General features: G+C 47.0%; 1 protein-coding gene across 3 annotated transcripts in view; it reads right to left on the reverse strand.

Annotated features, from left to right (window-relative positions):
• Positions 1-2,607: 2,607 nt before the first annotated feature.
• LOC142576338 (uncharacterized) overlaps positions 2,608-23,271 on the reverse strand; it is a 56,887-nt gene continuing 36,223 nt past the window's right edge. For 2 of the 3 annotated variants that reach the window (XM_075686432.1, XM_075686433.1), the window contains one exon: positions 13,498-16,088. In XM_075686432.1, coding sequence (XP_075542547.1) covers positions 13,584-16,088 — 2,505 coding nt within the window. In that variant the 3' untranslated portion in view covers positions 13,498-13,583. Of the gene's footprint in view, positions 2,903-3,994; positions 4,072-13,497; positions 16,089-23,271 lie in introns of those variants that run through there. The other variant, XR_012826829.1, reaches the window with a different exon arrangement.

The following is a 23,271-nucleotide window of genomic DNA, read 5'->3' on the forward strand; positions in this document are numbered from 1 at the left end:
GAGTTATGAGGTGCCCTCCTGCAGTACGAATCTGAGTTCCGGTCCATTGCGTCGAAACTTTGTTCAGTGCGCACGCGAGTTTCTGTCTCATAACAGACGTGTCCGCCCCCGTGTCGATTAGCGCCGTGACTTCGTGGTCATCTATGGTAACTGGTACGTTGCAAGATACTGACACCGAACTACACTGCTTTCTCTGCGTCTCAATTAAGTAATTTCGCGGTCGTCGTAGTGGAGGATCTTCAGCGTTCGCAACGTCAGCGACCTCACCTCCGCAGGTCGCTGGACTCAGTTGCCCGGGAGGCAGGGCTGGGGGAGCGACGCCTGGTTGCGCTCGGCGTGAAGATGGGGTTGGAAGACCTGTATCGGGCAGGTGGCGGTGATCGGGGGTCACGGAATCATGGGCCAAACGAGCTCCTGGTGTCCGCGAGGTAGGCTTCAATCTCGAGGGGGCGTTCACCATTGCGCGGGCACGGCGCATTCAGTGATAATCCACGGAGCCCAGCTAGGCGGTAAGGATACATCCTGTAGAGGTGGTCGGCTTCACCGTAATGAAAACACAAGGGTTTCCGGTCTGCAGTGCACCATACGTCGTTCTTGCGGGTGGTCGTGTTTCAGCCATGAATGGCGTGCGGCGAGTCCTGAAGTCGGCAGTTGCTTGTTCAACGGCGCGCACACCTTAAAAGTCCGGGACATCGCGCGCATCATGAAAAGTCGGAGACAACGAACCTTGCGCAGCTTCCGCATAAGGCATGCGAAGTTGTGGCTGCTGTACCTCGGGCTGTGGTGCCTCGCTTCGCTTCGGGACTTGTACTGCCTGCCTGATTTCTTCCCGGACGACCTGAGCCAGAGCAAGTCGCGGTACCGATACCGGAGCCACCTGAAGCTTTTGGGGCTCTTCTCGGACAAGCTTAATGAGCTCCCGCAAGGCGTCAGTATTGTCCGAGGGTATAGCGAGAGGGTCCCGCGATAGGGTCGACACGTCGTGGTTGTACTGCCTTGTTCGTTGCTGAAGTGCCTTTTCCATTGATATGGCTTCCGCGAGAAACTCTGCAACGGTCTTTGGTGGGTTGCGTATTAGGCCACCGAATAACTCTTGCTTGACACCACGCATCAAGTTCCTGACCTTCTTTTCTTCCGGCTTGGATGGATCCATGCGTCGGAAAAGTCGGCATATATCTTCTACGAACATTGCGACGTTTTCGTTCGGCCGCTGTACTCTCACCTCAATTGCAGATTGAGCGCGCTCCTAGCGATCGAGGCTTGCGTATGTGCTGATTAGCTGGCGACGGAATTCGTCCCATGTCGATAAGGCCGCCTCACGGTTCTCAAACCATGTCTGCGCATAGCACTCGAGGGCAAAGTAGGCGTTTCGTAGCTTGCGCTCTGGAGTCCAGCCGTTGAATTCTGCGACACGCTCAAAGTGATCGAGCCAGTCCTCAACATCCTCGAAAGTGTCCCCATGAAAGGATGTGGGGATTCGCGGCTGGCTAAAGACGACCTCGGTCGGTGCCGTTGAGGAAGAAGACGGAACTGATGTACTCATCTTTCCGACTCGATTGGGTAGAGGCTCGTGCTCAGGTGGCAGTCCTAGAAGTCGTCGGCTTGTCCGTACGTGAACGGGAGTCAGCTCGACCGGTTTTCATACTGGGCTTGTAAATGGCATTCGATCTGGGAGTGGTAGCATGTACCCAGCACCTCCATCAGAAAAATGTAACGTAGATTGAAGACGAGTCTTACAAAATAGGCGCTTCTGTTTAATGCCTGGGCAGAAGAAGAGCGTGCAGCTTACGTACTTCATCGTCTTTCATGGCACCGGTCGTTGCGCTCGCCGTCCCGTGGTGCGGGAGTTCCACATCATTGTGTCAATATTGCTGAAAACGTTTACGTATTGCGAGACAAACCGCCTTTATGAAAACAGGAAGTTTTATTCGATGTTTTTATTGAGCATCATAATTCGTGAGATATGCGCATAATGTTTTCATTGTACCGTGTATGTTAACTCTTATTAACGAGGGGGCCTATAGGTCGCTTTTTCTGGTTTAGTATGTTTTCTGGTGTTTACGATTATTTTTCTTTTGCAGATTTAGTTTGTGTGTTTGTGGCATGTACATGCGCATTTCTCGACTGTGTGTCTGAAACCGGCTTTAATGTTGCCTACCTTTCATTCGATGTGAAGTTGATAAACAACAATTACAAAGAATAGAGCTCAATTTTTTTTTGTATGAGAAAGTTGCGTGTGAAACCTCGAGGGAAGAAGAAGAAGCGTCAAAGCTTTTCGCAGTTTTCTCGGAAACATTTAGGGAGTGAAAAAGTCGCACAACGATTATAGGCTACGCTGCGCCTTTTACTTCTGTCACGAGGAGCACACCTAGACGATGCGCGCGATGACCTGGACGGCGCTGTGCACGATGACCATGGGCCAGGGGAAGTCTTGTGCCGCTCCACTCCAACAGACCATGCGGTACATGGGGTTCCAGCAATCGCTCGCCCACCAAGACATCGCACTGGTGTCAGGTTTTCCCTGTGCAGTCAAGCGAAGCACTCTTTCTACCGCCGATCGGAAATTCCGTTACAAGCATTCCAAACAGAAAAACGAAAAATGTTATCATTTTATTTCAGCAAGACATAACCGCACGGGTTTAATTTCCTTTGTAGCTTCATGCTATACATTCGGATGGATGACAATTTTCCCTTTCACGAACTTTTCTCCCCACCCCTTGCGGGCTTGCGCAGAACTGATTTGCCATAACCAGACTATAGTGGTCGCCACTGTGGCCCATATGCGTCGTCGCTCATACGATGCGGTGCGCGAAGAGCGCTTCCTTGAAGGGGATGGTGATGGCGCAGCACTGGCTTGCGGTGACGGTGACCAGCGAAGTGTGTGGCACTGCAGTGTGTGGCGCTGCAAGCACGACGGATAAGGTCAGCAACACAAAGGTCGCAATATGGGCGTAAAAACTAAAACCAGGGAAGACACGGGAAATACGTGGTTTGTTACAGGCCGTGATTAAGCTTACCAGATAAAGCAGAGATACACAGAATGGCGTAGATGGCAATAGATTTAGTGACACTACTTAGCTCATGCAGCTGTGTTTCTCGTCGGCCCGATTCAAAGGGTTTGTCATCAGCAATCATCATGATATATCATGGCCATTGATTCGTTGGCGGGAAGTCAATCTCGCCAGCTGAAGGCCGCAGATGTCACTCACGAAGCGACCACTTCAGAAAATGAGCCTTTGACGCCATGCTTTAATTCGCTTTCTTTTTTGATCGAAAACCTCACAGCTACGTGAACCCGTCAGGACGACTGTTACGTTTTGCATGGGAGACCTAACAACCGAGAAAAAGATTCCACTGTGATAGTTTGTTAAAGGATCTGTCACCAGACCCTGCTTGAAGTTTCGACTATAGCATAACAGTCGGAAATGGCCAAGAAAAAAGAAAGATGTTTCAGTAGTGGCAAATTGTACAAATTATATATAAAGAAGAACCATTGTTGCCAAAACATTGCATCTCCAAAGAAGCTACTGGTTCGTTCGCCTCATTTCTGTGCGACCATGCCTCGCATCACCACGAACTTCAGGCCATTGACTTCTGGAGATGCATGCAATCTACCAAGCTAGCTTATGTCCCTTTCAGGCACGTAGCCAGGCTTCTTTTTTTTCTTTTGCGGGGGGGAGGGGGGCAAGGCCTAATTGTTCGAAAGACTGTTTTCATGGCCAAAAAAGGAGAAAAAGAGGATTGCCTGGGAATAAAGAAGGCGCTTAATTATTAGAAGAGAAAGAGAACAAAGGGGAATGCAGCACAAGAGGCGAGGTAATCCGAGATGGAAAGCAAGTTTTTAACACTACATTAAAGCTATTGCGTGTGCACCAGAACGAGTACTTTCCAACCAAATTATATCTGCAAATAGGGCCATACAGCGTCAGTGGCGAAAAGAGGAGTGACAAACAAAATGGGAGGGGGAATGCAAAGGAATCAGGTGTCCACTTACGGAGATGTGTGGGAAATAAAAGAAATTGTCAGACGCTTTCTCTACCCAACTTCTGACTCTCTGTCTCAACAACAGGCCTGCGAGAAGAATGTGAGCCATTTTGTGACAGCAATTCTTAAACAAAAAACAGGCATATTTGATAAAAACAATTTATTGAACAACAAAGAACCAACGCACAGATGCTTTCACGACACAAAAGATGCAGAACGCTAACATTTGTTTCTACAGCAAGCAATTTTAAAGAATTGCATCCCGAATGATCTTACAACATAGTAAAATTCAATGGAAAAGAAAAAAAAAAACCGAACACCTAGCTTGGCCGAGCGGTTTTCATACATCGCGGTTTCTCCATAAACGCAGTGATAACTTCTTCGACATTGACCTGCATCCGGGGAATGGACATGAGAGCCAGGCCATTAAGCCTGGCTCTCATGGTTCAGCAGTGCGGTTCCTCAAATATGTTTTTAGTCTTTGCAGCGTCGAGAAACTGCGTTCTGCAGCAGCTGTACACACTGGGAGTGTTGCCAATACTTATGTGTCTAGAATACTAAGACACGTTAATAAGCAGGGCCTAAAAGATATTTTATTATAATAAATCCACTATATGCGCGCGGCTGTAGAGTTTGCTGCAATGTGCCGCGTGCGCAGCTGCGGTCTAATAACAGCCAGCGAGGTCGCAAGTGGTCTGGAGTCTGGATAACGTGCAGGGATTTCGCGTGCTGCAGCGTTTCCTATTCATAACGAAAGATGGCGGTAAGAGCCTGACAGACATAAGGTCCCTGAATAAAACTAAAAGGTAGCGGCACACCTTTATCTTCCCTGCGCAGCTGCGGCGAGGAGCATGCGAGGAGGTAGGAGAGTAGGTCTGCGCCTCCCACTTGGTTGAGCGCTGTGACGTGGTATTTTTCAAGCCCTCTTCTTTATTTTTCCTTCTTTTGTGCGTCTCTGCGCATTTACCCGAGTTGCCACCAGAGCTATTATTAGTCAAATTGGGCTACGGTTTATGTGGGTTGACGTCAAAAATTCCGAGTTGGCTACATGGCTATATTTGGTCTATTTTTGTCTTGAGGACTTCCGAGACCTGAGCACAAGTCCACATTGACAAAATTTAGGAAGGCCGCTGTAAAATCCAAAGCTTATTGCTGCTACAAATATATGTAGGTAATAGCGAAGGCTTTCGTTTTTAAAAGAATGCCGACGCAGGGAGGATGGCGTTGAGTCTTGGCTGCCATATTTATACCTCATTACAGCGCTAAGCTATCTTCTTTTTGTTTTGGTTTCGGAGCCATCTGCTGTCGGTTCACGTGTGGTTCAGTAAGAGAAACGGTCGGGCTGGCAGCTGTAGAGTTCATGTTCTATGCCGGCTGCTATACAGCAGCCTATTATGTCTACTTAACACAACAGCTCAAGTATTCGCACGCATGTCGTAGCGATTGGATTGGATTGGAGAAACTTTATTTATGCCTGCAGTTGGGCGCTCGCGCGCCCCGACGAGGGCCTACTTCATCCTCGAAGATGCCGTTACCCGGCGCGGGTCTCCGCTCGCCGTTGCCGGCTTGCTGGGTCCGTGCCTTTCGAGCGCCTTGAACTTGAACGCACATGTGATTGTCCACGATCATTGTTGTTTCAGAGGGCTCCTCCATCTCGGAGCTGACGAGCGGCGGCCGCCGGGGTGTACGGCAGGCCGCTGTCGGTGCGATGGTGTTGTTGGGCCGAGTGTCCGCGGAACACGCCTAAGCCTAGCAATCCTCCGCACGGCGGCAGTAGAAGCAGTCACGAAATGTGGCAAACAAAAACGCACCTCTGGGGTCAGCTGGTATCGGTCGATGCCGCTCGCCTTCACGGACACATTTGTGCAAGCAAAAATTTGGTACGAGATAATTAGCACTGCGTAATTGGCTAGCAATCACGGAGCCGATCTCTGACTAGGGACGAGCGCTTCTTCTTCGTCGTCGTCCCCTGTCGTAGCGAGTCATTTTCGCCCCTGGTCCTTCAATGTTGATTAAGGGTTCCTCGAATCCTATTGCTTGGTTTTCCCACAAATCACCGCGCTATTTATTTACCCAGTAGATTTAAGTCGCTAAAACGCGAAACACGACGGCTCGAGCCTTTATGTACATGCTCAGCGAAGCGCAGTAGCCTCGACTGTCGATCAAAACGAAATATTCTGCTCTAGTATCACCAAGCATCAACACGCATCAGGAATGCAAAAAAGATTGCCGGAAATCCAATGTTCCTTCCGCTGTCTGAGGTTCCTTTGCAGCTACTTGCGCAGCCTCTTTCGAATGCACCAGTCCAACGCGTGTTCAGCCAGGTTTCATTGACAAAGAATGATTTGAGAAATCGAATGTCGGATGATACACTGCAAGTAAGTTAAGTTTCATCTTAATTTTGGTCTGGCAGAGAGTGCGGACTACTGAAAAGATTTTCAGCCCGATGAACAGTTTCTGTCACATTTCAACTCTGTAGTTCTATATGGCCCATGGGGCATAGAAATTATTTCAAATGTGGCTAGATTGTATATTTAATCCATTGCCGTAAATCCTCAGTGTGAGAAGTATCAAATGGGACTCTGCGCTATGTTTTTCTTTTCGTTCTTCGTTTTAGTGAAGCAGCTATGTATTATCTGAAATTTGAGATTGTTTCATGGTAGTTCTTGAACGATGCATATTATTAACAATAATAAGCTCTATAAGTGATGATGGCAAGGCAATTGCTCGCCAAAAGTTGGTGAGTGATTGCCTTGCCATCATCACTTAGCTTATTATTGTAAGTCGGTGAGCAATTACCTTGCCATCATCACTCATAGAGCTTATTATTGTAAGTCGGTGAGCAATTACCTTGCCATCATCACTTCTAGAGCTTATTATTGTAAGTCGGTGAGCAAGTGCCTTGCCATCATCACGTATAGAGCTTATTATTGTAATAATATGCATCGTTCAAGAACTACGACAAGTCGGTGAGTGATTGCCTTGCCAACGTCAGGATGATAACTCGCCGCTTTTCATACCATACTTCTGCGACATTTTTTTTCCTTGGAACTTTGTGCGTACGAGTAATTGCGATTATGGCTTACTTATATGTATGCACGTACTTTATAATCACTGTAATTCCTTTTCGTTCGCCTTAAATCACCACACTGTACTTTGCTCACGCGTATTTTCCAGCTGTGCCGAGAAAAACGACCTGCGTTTGATATACATAACAAGTGCTTGCGGTACTGTTACGCCCTATTTTATTATTTTAGTACGCATCACCGTGGTGGCTTTACAAGTAATTGTTGCCAATGTATATATATATATATATATATATATATATATATATATATATATATATATATATATATATATATATATATATATATATATATTGTTGTACTGACTTCGTATTCTCATGTATAGTGCTTGAATTTGTTAGACAAAGGGGTTTGCTTTGTACTTACCTACATGACATCCGCGTGCAACCCATATCAATCGATCTTGTGTTCCCTAGTGAAATTATATGTCTTTATTTTTTCAAATCGCACTGAAAGTAAGGTGCACAGTCTTCTGCGGAAATTAGGCAACACACACATTCGTGCCTGCATTCACAGAAACTTACGTACGAGTTTTCATGTTGCACGAATCTTGCCAGCGAATGCCTGTTCAAATGTGGCGTCGTTATTCCCTTTTTGATACTAATACCACCTGGATTATTGCCAGCGCCGTAATAGAGGTGGCAACTGAAACCATAAACTATATTTCACCCCTTCTGTTATAGGTCAGCAGGCCGTTCTCTTTGTTCCCACTCAAAGGCGAATTTCAGTCACAACTTCCGCTTCTTCGCACGAGGAAAAGGCGTGAAGGATTCAAGTGTTCTTCGGGGTCCAGTGTGCCTCCAAGCGGCAGCATTCGCTAACTCAGCGTCCAGCTGCTTTCGAGTAACTTCAAACAGAAAGAGAGATACATATTTATTTTATGAATGAAGTGTAGGAGAGGCATCCCTCATTTAATGCCTTGAGTTCGGACCGCCTCTTGGCCACACAATCGTCAACAGCCGAAGCTGATCCTCGAGGTTGGAGCTGGCAACATTTTGTCCGACTCTTATAGAAAAAGGCCTCCGGTATAACGAGCCGTGAAGTAACTAAGAACGAGGCTCAGTAAATACCAACAACGTCATGAGTAAATCGAAAACAAACTTCCTTGGTTCATTGCAACAATAAGTTGTGTCCAAGTCCACGTCTGAGTGTCAACTCTCCCTAGAATTCTTTACGCAGATCTTGAGGCCAGTGTTGTCCTGGTTGCATGCGGTGGAGATAATTTTGGAACCGGAAATACGCGGTGAAATTTTGACAACATTTACACCATATATAAGGCACCTGCAGGACATCGTCAAACGTGTTGGCTATGCTTTTGGCTACTTTCCGCTCATAAAAAAATTTGTGAGTATTGTGAGTAGGCTTTCTCCGCTTCGTTATCTCGGCAGGACAAAGTGGTGCACGAGTTTTTTCGCGTCATATTGACCTGGAACTGCGCAAAAGGAGAAAGTGCTCATTGGTGGAAACCATATCTATGTATAACTTTCGTCCTTCCATACCCTTTGTTCACAAATGAAGTACAGGTTCCACTGTGTTGTTTGCGCTTGAGAACCGACGGCATGACGCTCGCGTTATTCAGGCGAATATGTCACGCACGTTGCGTTTCGTGATCATGGTGCTAAGATGATTAAATTATGAAGCTGCACAAGCTGGACACACGGCAGTCGACTGGGTACACGCAAGTACACACGTACGCACTTCGAGCAGCGCAAACGTATCCGAGTTGTTGAATCGGCAGCTACATAGTGCTGCACACGCGCAAGCGGATCGCCTTTGTTGTGTACCGGCGAAACCTTCATCGCCGCCCTGTCACGCTGGGTAATTACCTTTAGAAAGCCAAATAAAGAATCTGATCAATGCATTAGAAATAACTCGCGAAGCGGGTCGATCTGTCCAAGCCGCGACAGTGTTTTTACCTGCGAGTACAAGGCATGGCCGTGGACGCCATAACACTCAGACCAAGCTCTGGCATGTATATATAAACATCGTGCACGTTATGTATACATTATTGGCGAAACAAATAATTCTGATTTTTGTGCTAGTACTCGACACTAAAGGGAATCTGTCCACAACCTAGCCTCAAAAGCCTTCGTCTAACTGGAAGCAGGCAGCCAACCCGAAGCCACAAAACAAGCGTGCAGTTACGCGCCTGAAAGAGCCCAAAAAACATCTACTTCTGCCACTTTCAGAGCGTTCCATCATCGCTCCTAGCACAGCACACAATAATGAAGCCTTAAATACGGTAACAATTCATGCGGAAACACCAAACAATTTTAATTTCTCAACTCATGTAACTTTATAGGTGGTTTCCGAGCGAACGACCAAACTGTGAGGGCGGGCTACGAGAGAAAGAGCGAGCTGAGAGAATGCCAGGAGAAGGAGAGATCGGATGAGGAGGAAAGTCACTACCTTTTAGCTTTATTCAGGGAGCTTAGACAGACGGGCGCTGTGTAATGGGTCTTCCCTTTATGAACATGTAGCACAACAATGCGCAGCAGTTGCACGTGTGGCAGCACCTGTAATTGATAAAGAAAAGCTGAGTTCCAAGTTATTTCCAGCATTGAAGCCGCTCTACTTTGACAGTTAAGAAGACAGCTGACAGTCGAAGTACTTTAACGCATCTTTTCATAGCCTCCGTGACTTGACGCTTCCTTGCAACGGCATAAAAGCTGTAAGAGAAGGAAAACAGTTGGTGCATTTTACCACTCCACTTGTGCAACTACGAAAAATACACAGCGTAATCAAGTCCTCTATTGCAAGGTATTGAGCAAGCGATATTCCCGTCCAGCTCTTAGGCAGGTTGCTTAGCTGCTATATTGTTTGGGCGACGCTGTACAGCCTACATCAGTACCTGCAGCTTCACTTATTGACTTCGATAGTATTTTCGCCCAGCTAAGGGCTGTTTGGCTGGGTTCGTGGGAATAAGGACGTGGTTTAAAATGGCCGCTGCCTATCCGTCTATGTAGCCGCCAACAGCGAGCACTTGTGTATGACTAATGACAGTAGTGACAGTGGCGCCTCGGTTACGTGGCTGAGAGGACACACCTCTGCCGTCTGCAATGAATGAGCTCGAATTATAGTGTTTTCATTCGTCTGCTCCCGCTCTCAATGTGTGTACGTGCAACATGATTCTCTGAAGCTGTCGGTTAACCATTTTTACACAATTTATTAAGGTTAGCATTAGTAGGCCAGAAAACATACGTGGGTGGAGGCTAATTTGCATGATTCGACACATAGTTATATGAGGACATTATATTCGGGCGTAAGTTGTAACTGCCTCGGTGAGGCGAGAAATGATTGGCTATTTTTGAGTGCGGATCCAGTGATTAACCAATAATTTAAGTTTGTTTAGCTACTTCAGTCACTTTGAATGGTTGAAGGATCCTGCACTCCTGCTGCACGCCCACTGGGTACGCACCCCAGTGTGTAAGTACCATAGGGTAGTTGTCAGGACAGACAATTTGGGCACTGCGTATGTGATATTGCTATGTGCCCATTCTCGGTGAATACCTCAGAATGGAAGTGCCAAGGTGACGTAAGGGGTAGGTAGTAAATATATTAAAGCGATAGCGCCCCATCTGCAAAAGGCACCTCAGCATTGAGCTTGATAGATAGTCATTGCCACGATGTTGCAGCTGCACAATACTAGTGGGGATTCTTACGGAGTTTCAACTGGAGTGTTGCGATTACAAGATATATTGCGTCGTGGTATGACTGGGTATTGCGGCTGCAAGCTAGATTGCCACTTCGTGAGTATGTGGATTGCTGATGTGTCCGTAAGGATTAGTGGTTCACGGATAACGTTAGGTTTGCCTACCATCCCGAGTTTAGCGAGGCAGTCCCAACTTTTGAATAATTATGATGGGTCCCAACTGTACCCTGTCGGGATGGCTAAATGTCCCGACTTTAGTTTTTTTTTCTACGAAATATTTATGAAACATTTCAACTGCAATAAACGTTTTGACATGCTGAGCGGTAAACTTGCAGGCGTCGGGGGTGCCCTTGCAAAGGTACGGCTTTCTCAGCCTCTTTCCGTGAAATTGTTAGTCTATAACGCTCTTTTTTGTCACGCTTAGAATACTGTCACCTTGTCTTGGTTAACACTACTGGGTCAAACATTACTAAACTTTCTGTACCACAGAAAAAGACAGTGCGTCCTATCTTCAACTCGGCCTAAGACACACACAGTGAACCCATTCTTAAGGAACTTCAGGTTTGTGCTGCAATCTTACCATTAAATAATTTACCCTTAGAACGGCACCTATCAGAAAAATAAGCGAGGAAGTCAATTTATTGAACACCTGTCGAAGATATCCAAAAAACATAACAATTACAACACTCAACATAATGGGACCTGGTTTATACCCTGCGCATGCATAAATTATGGAATGGAACAACTTTCCTACTCATTACCGTCTTTTGTAAATTCACTTGGTTTCTGATTACTTACTTCGTTCCTTATGCTTGCGCAACAATGATGACTTTTTTGTATTGCATTGCTTCAACTACACTTCTTCATTGCGTATGTTTAGGTTCCTCTTTTTCCTTTGTATAAGGTTGCCTAAGAATTTCCGACTGCGGTGATAATTCTTTGTTATTTTCTTGTTTTCTTTCTATAATAATGTTGATTGCCTTTGTATTACTTTGCTTGAATTACACTCCTTCATTGATTATATTTAAATTCCTCTCTTGCCGTTGTGTAATGCTACCTAACAACGTCGTGGTCACAGGATGAAATGCAGACCCCGGCGACCGCATCTCTTTGGGGGCTTAATGTAAAGAGCCCGTGCCCCGTGAATTGAGGCCATGTTAAAGATCCCCAGGTGGCCAAAATGAATTCGGAGTCCACCACTAGCGCGCGACTCATAATCAAACCGTGGTTTTGGCACATAGAAGCCCAGAATTCAATTTAACCTAAGAACGGCCGGTTGCTGTTGCTAATTCTTGTTTTCTTTACTTTGTACACAAGCTTTGCAAGGGGCGCGTGTCCCTGTCAAGCCAAATTGAGTTGGGCGTTTTGCTTGCCCTGCCTACATCATGTATGGATGTGAAATATATTTGGTTGATCTGGTTGGGTGGTTGGTTGGTGGAAGTAACTATGAATAAACACGATTTTCTTTCTGTAATGCCTGACATCTCACTTGCACTTGCTTCTCTTTTGTTTTGTGTTGTCATAAACACACAGGCGAGCTCGTTTTTGAAGTGGTCCTAGTTGTGCTTTAGGCCGCAACCGTTTACAGCACCTTCATCTGTATTGGCAGCTGTATTAGCCACGCAGATACTACTACCTCTTTCTTGTGAAGTCGCAGCATGGTAAAACTAAAAAAATTGTCCAACTTGGTTGCATGTCCGGACTGGAGGCTCCTGGCACTGAAGGGGTCGGTCGTCGTCAGCCTCCCCCTCCCCCCTTCCTTCTTTTTTTACCGACTTAGTCCGCTCGCGAGTTGGCAACCCTAGATGACGCGGCGATACGCTGCTGCTTACACGAGAAAGTTACGGCTCACGTTGACAAATAATCTTCGGTCATTCCTGCCCTAATCTCTTCGCGAAGTGTTTGTCTAATTACACTGCAGTTCAGTTCATTGTTCTTTCGCGAAAATTCTTCATCACGCTTTGCAAGGCTTTGCCACTTTCAACGTGGGCACCTTTCGTAGCACACTTACCGCGGCAACCCAGTGGCTATGGCGCTGCATTGCTGAGCTCGAGGTCACAGGTTTGGTTCCAGCCACGGCGGCCTCGTTTCAATGGGGTTAATGGGCGAAAACACTCGTGTATTTACACGAGACCATGCACGAAAGTGCACGTTAAGAACTGCAGGTAGTTAAAATGGATCCTGACTGTGCATTCCACAACAATACACCTCTCAATCAGATTGAGATTTGGGCACGTAACACCCCAGAATTGTGTATGTATATATATATATATATATATATATATATATATATATATATATATATATATATATATATATATATATATATATATATATATATATATCGTATTACGTTTCTTTGTCGCGTAATGTAAGAATGGAGGTTTATAGTGTGCTGATCTTGGAATAATTAAATGATAATGCCGTGATGATTTGTTGTCTTCAAATATGAAACAATGATACCAGGTGCAGTATGTCGTAACGATTCTACCAAGACAGTACAAATTGCTTATCAATCGCTTCGGTGATTTTTTGCGATAGTTAGGGCGTTGTTTTATGCATGCCCACGACTAAAGAAAAACTACGCAAAATAAGATGATGTAGGTGCACAAGACACACGGGCATTTATATATAAATCTCCGTTTATTGTTCGTGGAAGCTAACTGTGCCTTTCGAGATTGTCTAGTTGAAATGAACAAATTGACCTTTGCGCCGTGGGCTACTTTTGAAAGATCTGTTTGGTTCTAAAACGAATGGGGTAGGCAGGAAAGGTGCTCCGACTAGTACATTTATTGAATACACACAGCTTCACTGTATAAGCGTTATTGTGTCCTTGTTTCCATGTAAGTTGCGAGAAAACATTACGCACTGAGACTGCGTCGGCGCCTCCTACCAAGGAAATTGCTAATGAATCTCTTAGGCCCTAAGTAACCACCGCTCGTTGGGCCAACGAGAAGTGCGGAGGAAGTTTCAGGTTTTAATGATGAGTTAGATGAATTTTCGTCTGCTTGGCTGCTTTCTGTACGCGTGTGAATGTGCTCAGAAGTTGGCAATGTTGCATCTGGCAGAGAGGCCCCGTTCGTGCTTGTTCCTGGAATTCTTCGGCCTTCTTTACGACGTACTAGAGTACTCGCTGCGCCCGCAATTCCTCCAAAGATGCGTCGTGCTGGTACGCTTAGACTCGGTGCATGAGGTGATGCGCCTCCTAAGCTGGAAAGCGGCGTCCCTTGCTCCGTTGCGATTAGTGGCGGTCTGGCCGCTTCATCCAACACGGCTAAACCAGAGGTCCGCGTAACTGGAGGCGTTGCTGTCTCCGGCCCTCCGAGTATCTCAGGGGGCAAATGAGACCCTTCCGTTTTCTCTGAGGGCACCTCCGGTACTTGGCGTGCTTTCTTCTCTGTCAAAACCGAAACTGTTGGCGGACGTCCAGTGGACTCGACGACAGGCGCTAGTGAAGTCCCACTTGCTGCTACCGAAGGTGCGGACGCTCCTGCAGTCGCTACCGTTGCCATTGAACCAGTCGTGCCAACTGCGGGTGAATTCAGACTCACTGAAACAATATTGGATACAGACTTTTCATCTTGCACTTTCTTTCGAGCACCATCTAACGTTTCATTTGCGAGGAGTGTTGATATAGCTCCAGAGGATTGCGCCTGTCGGGGCCCCTCTGAGGCCACGCTTCTGTTACGGCTGCTCGGTGTCGTCAATGGTGCTCCAGTTGGTAGACCTTCTGTAAAGTTCTCATTTGCTCTCATCGTTTTATCAATTGCTCCAGGGGCTGCTTGATTCATGGCCCCCGCAATTCCCACATTTCTTACATCTGTGGATGAGGCAGGACTTCTGAGTGCGACACCTGGTCCTGAATCCTTGCCTGGCGATGTTTTCAGTGCCAAGCCGATTGTTGACATGAGTCCTGGATTTGGTACAGGTGACTCCGCTCCTTGAGGTGTATCTGAGGCCGGCTTTATGTTGTTGCTCTCTGTTGTACTCAGTGGCGAGACCGACAGACCTACGCTAATGTTCACATCATTTCCTTGCGACGTTCCGCCAACAGGCCCAGACGCTGCTCTATCGATTACCACTGCACTTCCCTCCTTTGTTCCCCCTGCGGGAGAGCTTGGATTTGCAGGAGCAACACCTGGTTCATGTTTTTTATTTTTCCATTTATTTAGAGCACGATTTACCGCTAATCGCGACCGAAGCCTTGACATCCCTCCAAGTAATCCGGATTCTCGGGGAGTTTCTGGAAACATGTTTTCATTACCACTGGCCTGTGGCGTGATGGGTGCGACATTTGGTAGCCCAACTCCTAAGTTCGGATTTGGTCTCGGAGTTTCTTCTACTGTTCCAGATCCTCCTTCGCTTACAACCGTTGCGCTTCCTGGGTTTGTTCCCGCTGCAAAAGGGCTCGGAGTCCCTACGGCTAGACCTGTTCCAAATTTCTTGGTGTGCGATGTGCTAAGTATGCCACCTAATCCTATTGTAGATGTAAGTCCTGACAATATTCCAGAGGACTCCTTTCCTCGCGGCGTCTCGGAGGCAGGCCCTTCATTCTTGCTGCCCGTTTCCACCAGTGGTGGAACCGTCGGTGGACGTCCCGCAACGTTAACGGCATTTGATCGCGGTGTTCCTCCCACTGCTGTAGACACTACTTCCTTGACACGCGCTGCACTTACCAGATTTATTGCACCGACGGAGGAGCTCGGACTCCCTGAAGTGATGCCTGATGCTGAGTTTCTGCCTCTCAGTTTCGTTATTGCCCTGTGTAAGGATAATGATGACGCTAGTCCTGGCATTGGCCCAAAAAGCTTCGATCGTTGGGACGTTCCTGATGGCGGGCTTTCGTTGTTGCTGCCCCCTGTTAGCACTGGTGGGGCAGTTGGTGGACTTCCACCCAAATCTACAACACTTGCTCTATCACTGCTACCGGGTGCCACTCCGCCTAACGTCTGACCAGGGACGTTTGCAGGTGCTTTACCGGCCGCAAAGGGCCGAGTCGGAAGCGGTGCTTTGAGATTAAGTGGAAACGCCTGCGTCCAGATATTCGTAAGTGTTGAGCCCACAGCTTTGACCAAGGGACTCGCCCCGGTACCTGCGGCTAGCGAGCTGGAGGAGAGGCCACTTGCACGCTCCGACGTTCCCCCGGCGGTGTCCTTAGAACCACCGCCCATTGGAGAAGGGCTGACGGTCACGATTGGCCCAAACTGTGCGTCCGGTCCAGGGATGGTTTTTCTGAAGGAACCAGAGGCGAACTTGTCGATGGCTGTGATCACTCTTTTGAACATTCCTTTGGGCTTTTGGTCCTCAGATTCAAAAGGGACGCAGCCTCCGTTCTTGCAGACTCCACGCCGGCGTAGCAGCAGCGTCTGCACACAGAAACGTGAATATTTTCATCCCCGCACTGCTTTGATGTGTTTCGGTCGGCATAGTAGTAGCGACCAATAAAGCTGGCTGCTTGATTTACACAGAAATGTAGAACACTGGAATGAAAACATCGAAGCACTAGCTTTTGGTACATTGTGCGTAATGTATTCGTGGACTGTTTACACCGGGGTTCGAGTCCTACTGTGGGCAGCCAGAAGAGTCGCTTGGTCAAGTGTTTCACTTAGTGGTAGCGGTATGCATTGGACACATTCGTCCAACAATCACTACTCGTGTATGCGATTTGGAGAGTGATGTGGATGTCTACAACGCAAAATGGACACAGAAGGTGCCGCCCAGGCGCGAGAGGAGCAGTCAGTGGTATCAACTAGCTGGTCTGACTTGCGAGTACCGTTTTCGTATTTACCGAACACAAGCACAAGCTGAGATTCCAGTGAAGCCAACTAGACCTCAGTGCTCCAATAATGCTGCGTACAAACACTGGTTCACAAAGCTAAAGGATGTGCAAATGGGCCGATAGTTACGCTGCTTTAATATTCCAGAGAGCAAACACACGGCACTCTGCGGTTGCCTATTGTTTTCTGGGTCTTGGTGACGTTTTGCTCTGCATTCATGAACGCGCACCGACTTGAGCAGTTCCTTGCCGTGAGCCTAAAGCTATTTACTTCAGCATGTTGACCGGGCCGTTCTGAGCGATGAGTAATAGACGAATATGAATTACATATCAGGGCCATTATTTAGCTATCGTTGCTTTTCGCCCTTTCCTCCGCACGTCATGCTTACGTGATTAGGTAACCTGTTGCTTCCTACTCTGCATGCAGGAAGGAAAAAAACAAACCAAAACCTTATGTCCTTGTTAGTCAATGAACGATAGTACTGTTGCATTCAATGATATCTTCAGTTCCTTTGGCTGTTTTTTCATCTAAACTATAAAAATAGCGGAAAGGGATGGAAGGGAGAGGTGGCTCTTTGTGATCTTAAGTGCGCACATGCTGGTTTTATCCACTGGACGCTGATTCACAGGTATACAAGTATGCTTCAATAAGTTAACGAAAGCTAAAGAATTAACCGTGACTTTCTTCGCAAAATGGGTGCTGTAGGTATCACTGCAGGGACGTAAGTTGTTCATATGTCAAACAAAACAACAAGTGTAAAGCTCTGGTGCATATCTGCTTCGAGTTATCAGGCCCATAGATATCGTTCCTCAGGGACACGCTAAGTCATGCCAAGCTTCTTCGATTTTATTAAGGTAGCCAGGAGGATTCAGCTATACTAAGTGCGATCAAAACTCAAATATACGCTTGAAGCATGACACTGAAGTGCCCCATGCTTTTTTCTCACGAAAAGTTAATTTTAATTCTCCAGGCATTTCTATACTACTGCCGAAGAGGTGCCTCAAATATCAAACGCAGTTAGAACAACACTCACCGTCAGAAAATTGCATTGTGAAAGCAGAGTTAAAATTGCCGCTATTTCACATCCACACTATGATAAAATGATCTGTTTGGTATAGCTCTTTCCGTTCTTTGTCACCGTTTTGCGCATATGTAAAAAAAGATGCGGCGAGAAATTTGGACGTCATTTTTGTCTGTGTTACATGCGTATACGCAAAAGAGCTATAGCTAGACAGACACCATCTCTCAGAATGTCTAGTTCTCTGCCGTTATTTGTAGATGGAGAACATTGCTTTGGCATGTCATTAGGCCGGAAGCTCCGCTTCAGTCAAGGCACCAAGGCAAGGGTCTAATATGCGTTGGATAATGACCGGTTCCTCCAAGTCAGCTTGGCTGACTTTGAGGAACCATTGCGTATGCATTGAAGCATACGCAATGTATTGCGGTGAAGCATATTAAGAAGTGTGACGGGGCCACTGTCACCAGCCACAGTACGTGTTTCATAATTAGCACTTGCAGAGACATAATAAGAGAACCGATACGCCATTTAAGCCTACTTGCAGGTCTTCAGAGCTGCTTCTGACGTGGCTGTGGTGACCTGAGCCCTGCTTTCGTCCACCTCGCGCGCCCTCTATATGAAAGCGCACCGGGACCCCAGTATGCGTTTCTCAATTACACACACGCGTCCGCGCCTTCTTCGGCCACAGTATGAGCACCGATACGGCGCGCCTGGTATTGGGAGCGTCGAACGTTTCTCCATTTCGCGACGAGCTGAGGGAGCAACTCATTTAGCAACTCTGAGAATGTCGTGGACTCTTTTACGGACTTTCACACCCGTAATATTGAAAGCTGTTGGCAGAAAATGAAACGCCGTCTTGTGTGAAGTGGTCAGAAAGTCCCGGAAGCTGCTACTGGAGTCACAACTCACGTGGATCTGCTGATGTTTGATGAAAGATTGTAGTTATGATGCGGTGATGTGTAGGTTCAGCGTCTAGAAGCCAGTTGACGGAGGCGCCCCATATGAAGACATCTTAAGTGTTAGCACTGCCAATAGGTTCTTTCTTTTTTTACAACGGCTCAATTTGGGGAACACATTAGCTAGCTTGGGGCCATGCTTTCTAACCGTGATTCCTCCCTGTACACGCTCTCTAAAGGGTTGTGGCCATGGCTCTAAGAAAGAGCCTCAAATTGCAACAGCAACGTCAGAAACAGCTCTGCATGACTGCCAGTACAGTTAGACGTCTCGGCATTCGGGCAGTACCTGGAGACGGCGCATGCGCTCTTGGATATTTAAGCAACGCGTAGTACGTCCGGTGACACTATCCCCTTTCCACTCTTGGTATGATTCACCGCAATAATTTGCGTAAGCTTAGTTGCAAAACACAGTTGTATAGAGGCAAAGCTGACTTTAAAAAGTTTGTCATTATGCAACACATATTACACCCGTGCCAGCTTCGAGACAGTATAGATGGGTTTTCTTTACAGTTCCTCAATGTGCTGCTGTACGAAAGAAAATAAAGCGTTCTGTATCAGCGCTTATCCATCTGCGCAATTCACTGATTTCGGAAAGCTACTCTGCCTTTGCCCGAGTGCTCACTTACGAAAAAAATGAGCAGAAATTTTCCTTGTGCTTTTATTTACTGTTTCATTGTAATGATCCTGAGTAGCGAGTAAAGAATTTCGCTCTGCTATACTTTATATATACAGCTCTCACTAAGGGTTCTCTTTTTATGAGCAAGAAGAGCGAGGCGCTCCTATTGAGCTTTGTGCTCAATATTACAATTACTTTACTCAGTCAGCGCACTACAAAAGAACAGTTTGCAACTTACATTGCTACAAACAGCATTCCAGAAGTGGGAATATCAGCTGCCTCTCGAAAATAACGAACGGCTCTCCTATTGTCTTCCGCGTTGCAGCCCGCGCTAGTGAAATGCTTCTCCATTACCGCGAGTTCAATGAGTTCTATGAGTACTATTAGCATCATGAGTACTATGAGTACCATGAGATTACCATTACCGATGAGTCTCAATTACTAGTGGATCCTATCGTATGTTGGTTAGTGCCATAAGCAACAAGGAGGCACATTCTCTTGCCTCGACTCATGGTTATGGTGGCACTATTCTGATACCTGGGGCTACTTTGACAATGCTAGACTTCTTATCTCACAAATCGTACGCTATCGTGATTATCGTGCCACTGCTGGATCAGATACTCCTGAATATCACAGCCGCCGCGCCTCGCCCCTCCTTGCTACATAATCATTTCCACTGAAACTGCGTGTCACTTACACGGCGACCACATAATGGCTGTAACGGCAGCGGGGAATAAGTTCAGTGTATTCACCGACGGCATCCTACAAAACATTTACTTACCTGATTACAGGTGGTGTTATTACTGGTAAGTGCAACTATGGGCTAAAGAATTGAGATACACAGTTTTATTCATTCACTCGTCCGATCACAACAAGCCGTTTTAACCATACGTTCCTTGGTGATAACAGTCACGCAGGTTAGGAGTACCTGTTCGGCAGCGCTACTAGCGCTCTTGTGGTTTGCGACGCAGAGGGTGAAATTCAATTATTCCTGCATTGCTTTGAGCAGCGTCTTTCCTGCATCAAAGCGCGCTATGCAGTGAAGGCTAAAACAGGGGAGGATGGGCGATTTTTAGGGATGTCCGAAACGATGTTCAGTTGCTGAAAGGAGGAAGGAAGGGCTATGCCACAGAGGGGTGCGTGAGGTAATGTTGAGCCGACCCGGAGCGCATGCGTGCTATTAGGAAACGCCAGGCAGATCATGGCATTCGAGCTTGCGCGACGCATTGCGTGCCGACAGATCTCGGAGGCATCTGCAGACGATGGTGAAGTCGAAGGTGCCCGTAAGGAAGCAACAATTATAAGCTAGGATTTGGGATGGAAGCGCCCTCGCTTTGTCAGTCTTGAAGTCTGCAGAAGTGTCCTGCGGATTTTGGGAGGTTGTCAGTACGAGCGGATGACTGAGCATTTATAGACCCTTTTCATGGACCAGTGCATTCCAGATGAACGAGATGGCGCTTGCGGCGGTGTGCCGCACGTTGCCTCATCGAAAGCGGAGGAATACTTAACCGTTACCACTTCTGCCCTGCTACTGCGAAATCAGCTATCGGAAATGCAACTGGGTGTCTGCTAACGCACTATGCTCCATCCATGCTGAAAAGTGCGCAATGGTAGAGGGAAGACGCGTGTGCAGCGGTTGGCTCAAAAATAGTCACTGGCATCTTAAGGAATGAAGTGAATCTGTGTGGCCAAATTCACAGGCAGCTGCTACGGACTGCCTGTGTCGCCTGACTTCCGCGGTGCATGGCTTTCCTCGAGGATAAAAAAAGAAAGTTCGCTCATACGCGAGCGTTGTATCGCTTACCTCGAAAGAAAAGACTTAAGCCACGGAACTTCGGCAAGAGTTAATACCGCTCGTTACACAGTGACAAAGGGAGTAGCGCCACTTCCTGGCATAGTAAGTTTCTCGCACTTTATCTACACACATCCACCCCAACTCACACGCAAACTTACGCCCACTATATCGCCATCCTATGAAGGTAAGTCAATGGGAGCACACATAAATCAATGCCCCGAAGCATTTGTGACGGCGACTACACCAACTACCCACCAATGTTCGAGAGAAAGAGAGAGAGAGAGAGAGAGAGAGAGAAAAAGAGAATAAACTTTATATAAAAGAGCGCACGAGCGTATGTAGCTCCTCCGCTCTGCACTGGGTGGTACCTTCAGTCCAGGAGTCCAGCCGCCTTAGCTGCCTTTCTCGCTAGGTTGACCAGGCTGAGCTGGTCCGTCGAGTCGGAGCTCGACAGCGTTGCCTCCCATTGCCGCGTGGTGGGGTGTGTTATGGGTGCGAGGGCAGGTGTGCTTGCGCAAGCCTATACCATGTGGTAAAGCGTTGCGCATTGATCGCTGTGTGGGAATCTATAGGAATACAGCGTAAGGTGTTGCGGCGCGGTAAGGACTCAAGTGTCGATATGTGTTTGTCCGGAGTTTTCCCTATATTACGGCTCCGTCATGCACCACTACGTTATGAGGTGGTTGTAGTGTTCTTCGTGAAAGACAAAGTGTTGTAGGATGTGCGTGTAGGTTAATGGTATGGGCTCGAGGTGAAACTGCTCGGCGTGACCTTCTCGAGGCTACCGGTGTGCATGCGCTCGGGTGGAGGCGTGTGCCTGCTAATTGCGGTGTAAGAACTCATGCCACGGAGTCATCAACCAAAGACTAGAGTGTGGCGACCTCGATGACGTCAACGCATACTCCCTATAGAATGTATACATGTTGTATACATGTGGCGAGTTTCTGAATGCTTCTCACGCTAACTGGGTGAAGGAAATAAAAGAGCCACTGAAGTCTGAGGCACTCTTTTTTTTTCACGCCTACCTATTTGGTGCTGATTGTGTTCATTAGAAACCGCATGTCGACGGACACGGTGGCACCGTCGACATGCGGTTCACAAATTGCCTGTTCGTCTTCATTTTGCATTTCGTCTTCGGCCTGCTGCTCGACGCATGCGATGTGCGTCTCGGTGCTACCGGGACCACTGCGACTGCGCTGGACCGGCGTGCAAGGACTGACTACGCACCGACGCTGCCAACACGGATCTTCGACTATCAGCTTCATCAGCTTACCGGCACGTGCGCCTACCCATCTGCTGTAGAGTGCCACCCGGAGTCTGCACATTTCGCGACTAGATATGCGTTCCACAAGGGACCCCCTTTCATTGGGCACGGTGGCACTGTCGACATGCGGTTCACAAATAGCCCGTTCGTCTTCATTTTGCAGGGGAGAAAGCAGTTTGGAAAATGCATCCGTTCAAGGGACCGTTTGTTGCTGGTGTTGCCGGGCCCATGGCAGTATATTGCTGTGTGCGAATCGTGCATGGCATATTTTAAGAAGCTATTGTTGATGAGCGGAGATAGTGAAAGCAAGCCCGGCCCTGACCTCGAGGAAATCGCCAAACAACTTACCGAAATTGCTTCCGACATTGCACATATCAATTAAAAGCAACTACCGGATATATATAGCAAGCTTGACGTCATAAGGAAACTTGAAGCTGTAGTCACAGCATGTCATACAGAAATGGCTTGTATGAATAAGGTAATTAAGAGACTTGATGAAAAAATAGATGTCCTAGAAAACCACAGGAGGAGGTCAAACATAATTATTTATGGCCTACTAGAAATGGAAGAAGAAACAAGCGAAGCGCTAGAAGAGGCCGTAAACGGGGAAATAATTGGAAAAATCCTTGAACTCGAACCTGTGGCCATTGAGCGCATACATCGCTTAGGAAGACGAGGACCCGACAAGACGAGGCCATTCATATTTAAATTACCAGACGAAAGAGATAACAGTGCCATACTAAAAATGGCTTTAAACTACAGAACTCAGACCTCTCAATAGGGGAAGATTTTTCGCGAAAACTTTGAGACCTGAAAAAAAAAAAAAACTCTTGGGCAGACAAGGTGTCGTTAGCGTACAACAAGCTATTCATTAACAACCGTGTTTTCATCTGGGATGGCGAAAAGAATGAAAGGGTAGAAATAAAGAAGCACGACAAAATGGAGCAAAAAAAGAACGCGAACGTGGAAAAAGGAAACAAAAACCGAAGTAGACCGCCCGGCCACACGCCAATACCAGCGCAAGAAAAAATAACGTTGTTAAAAGTAAACGTTCGAGGTATCTTAAGTAAGGTGCAGCCATTTGAAAACTTATTGCTCGATCATGAACCAGATATAGTGGTAG

The sequence above is a fragment of the Dermacentor variabilis genome, chromosome 3, assembly GCF_050947875.1.
Source record: "Dermacentor variabilis isolate Ectoservices chromosome 3, ASM5094787v1, whole genome shotgun sequence".
Taxonomy (NCBI): domain Eukaryota; kingdom Metazoa; phylum Arthropoda; class Arachnida; order Ixodida; family Ixodidae; genus Dermacentor; species Dermacentor variabilis.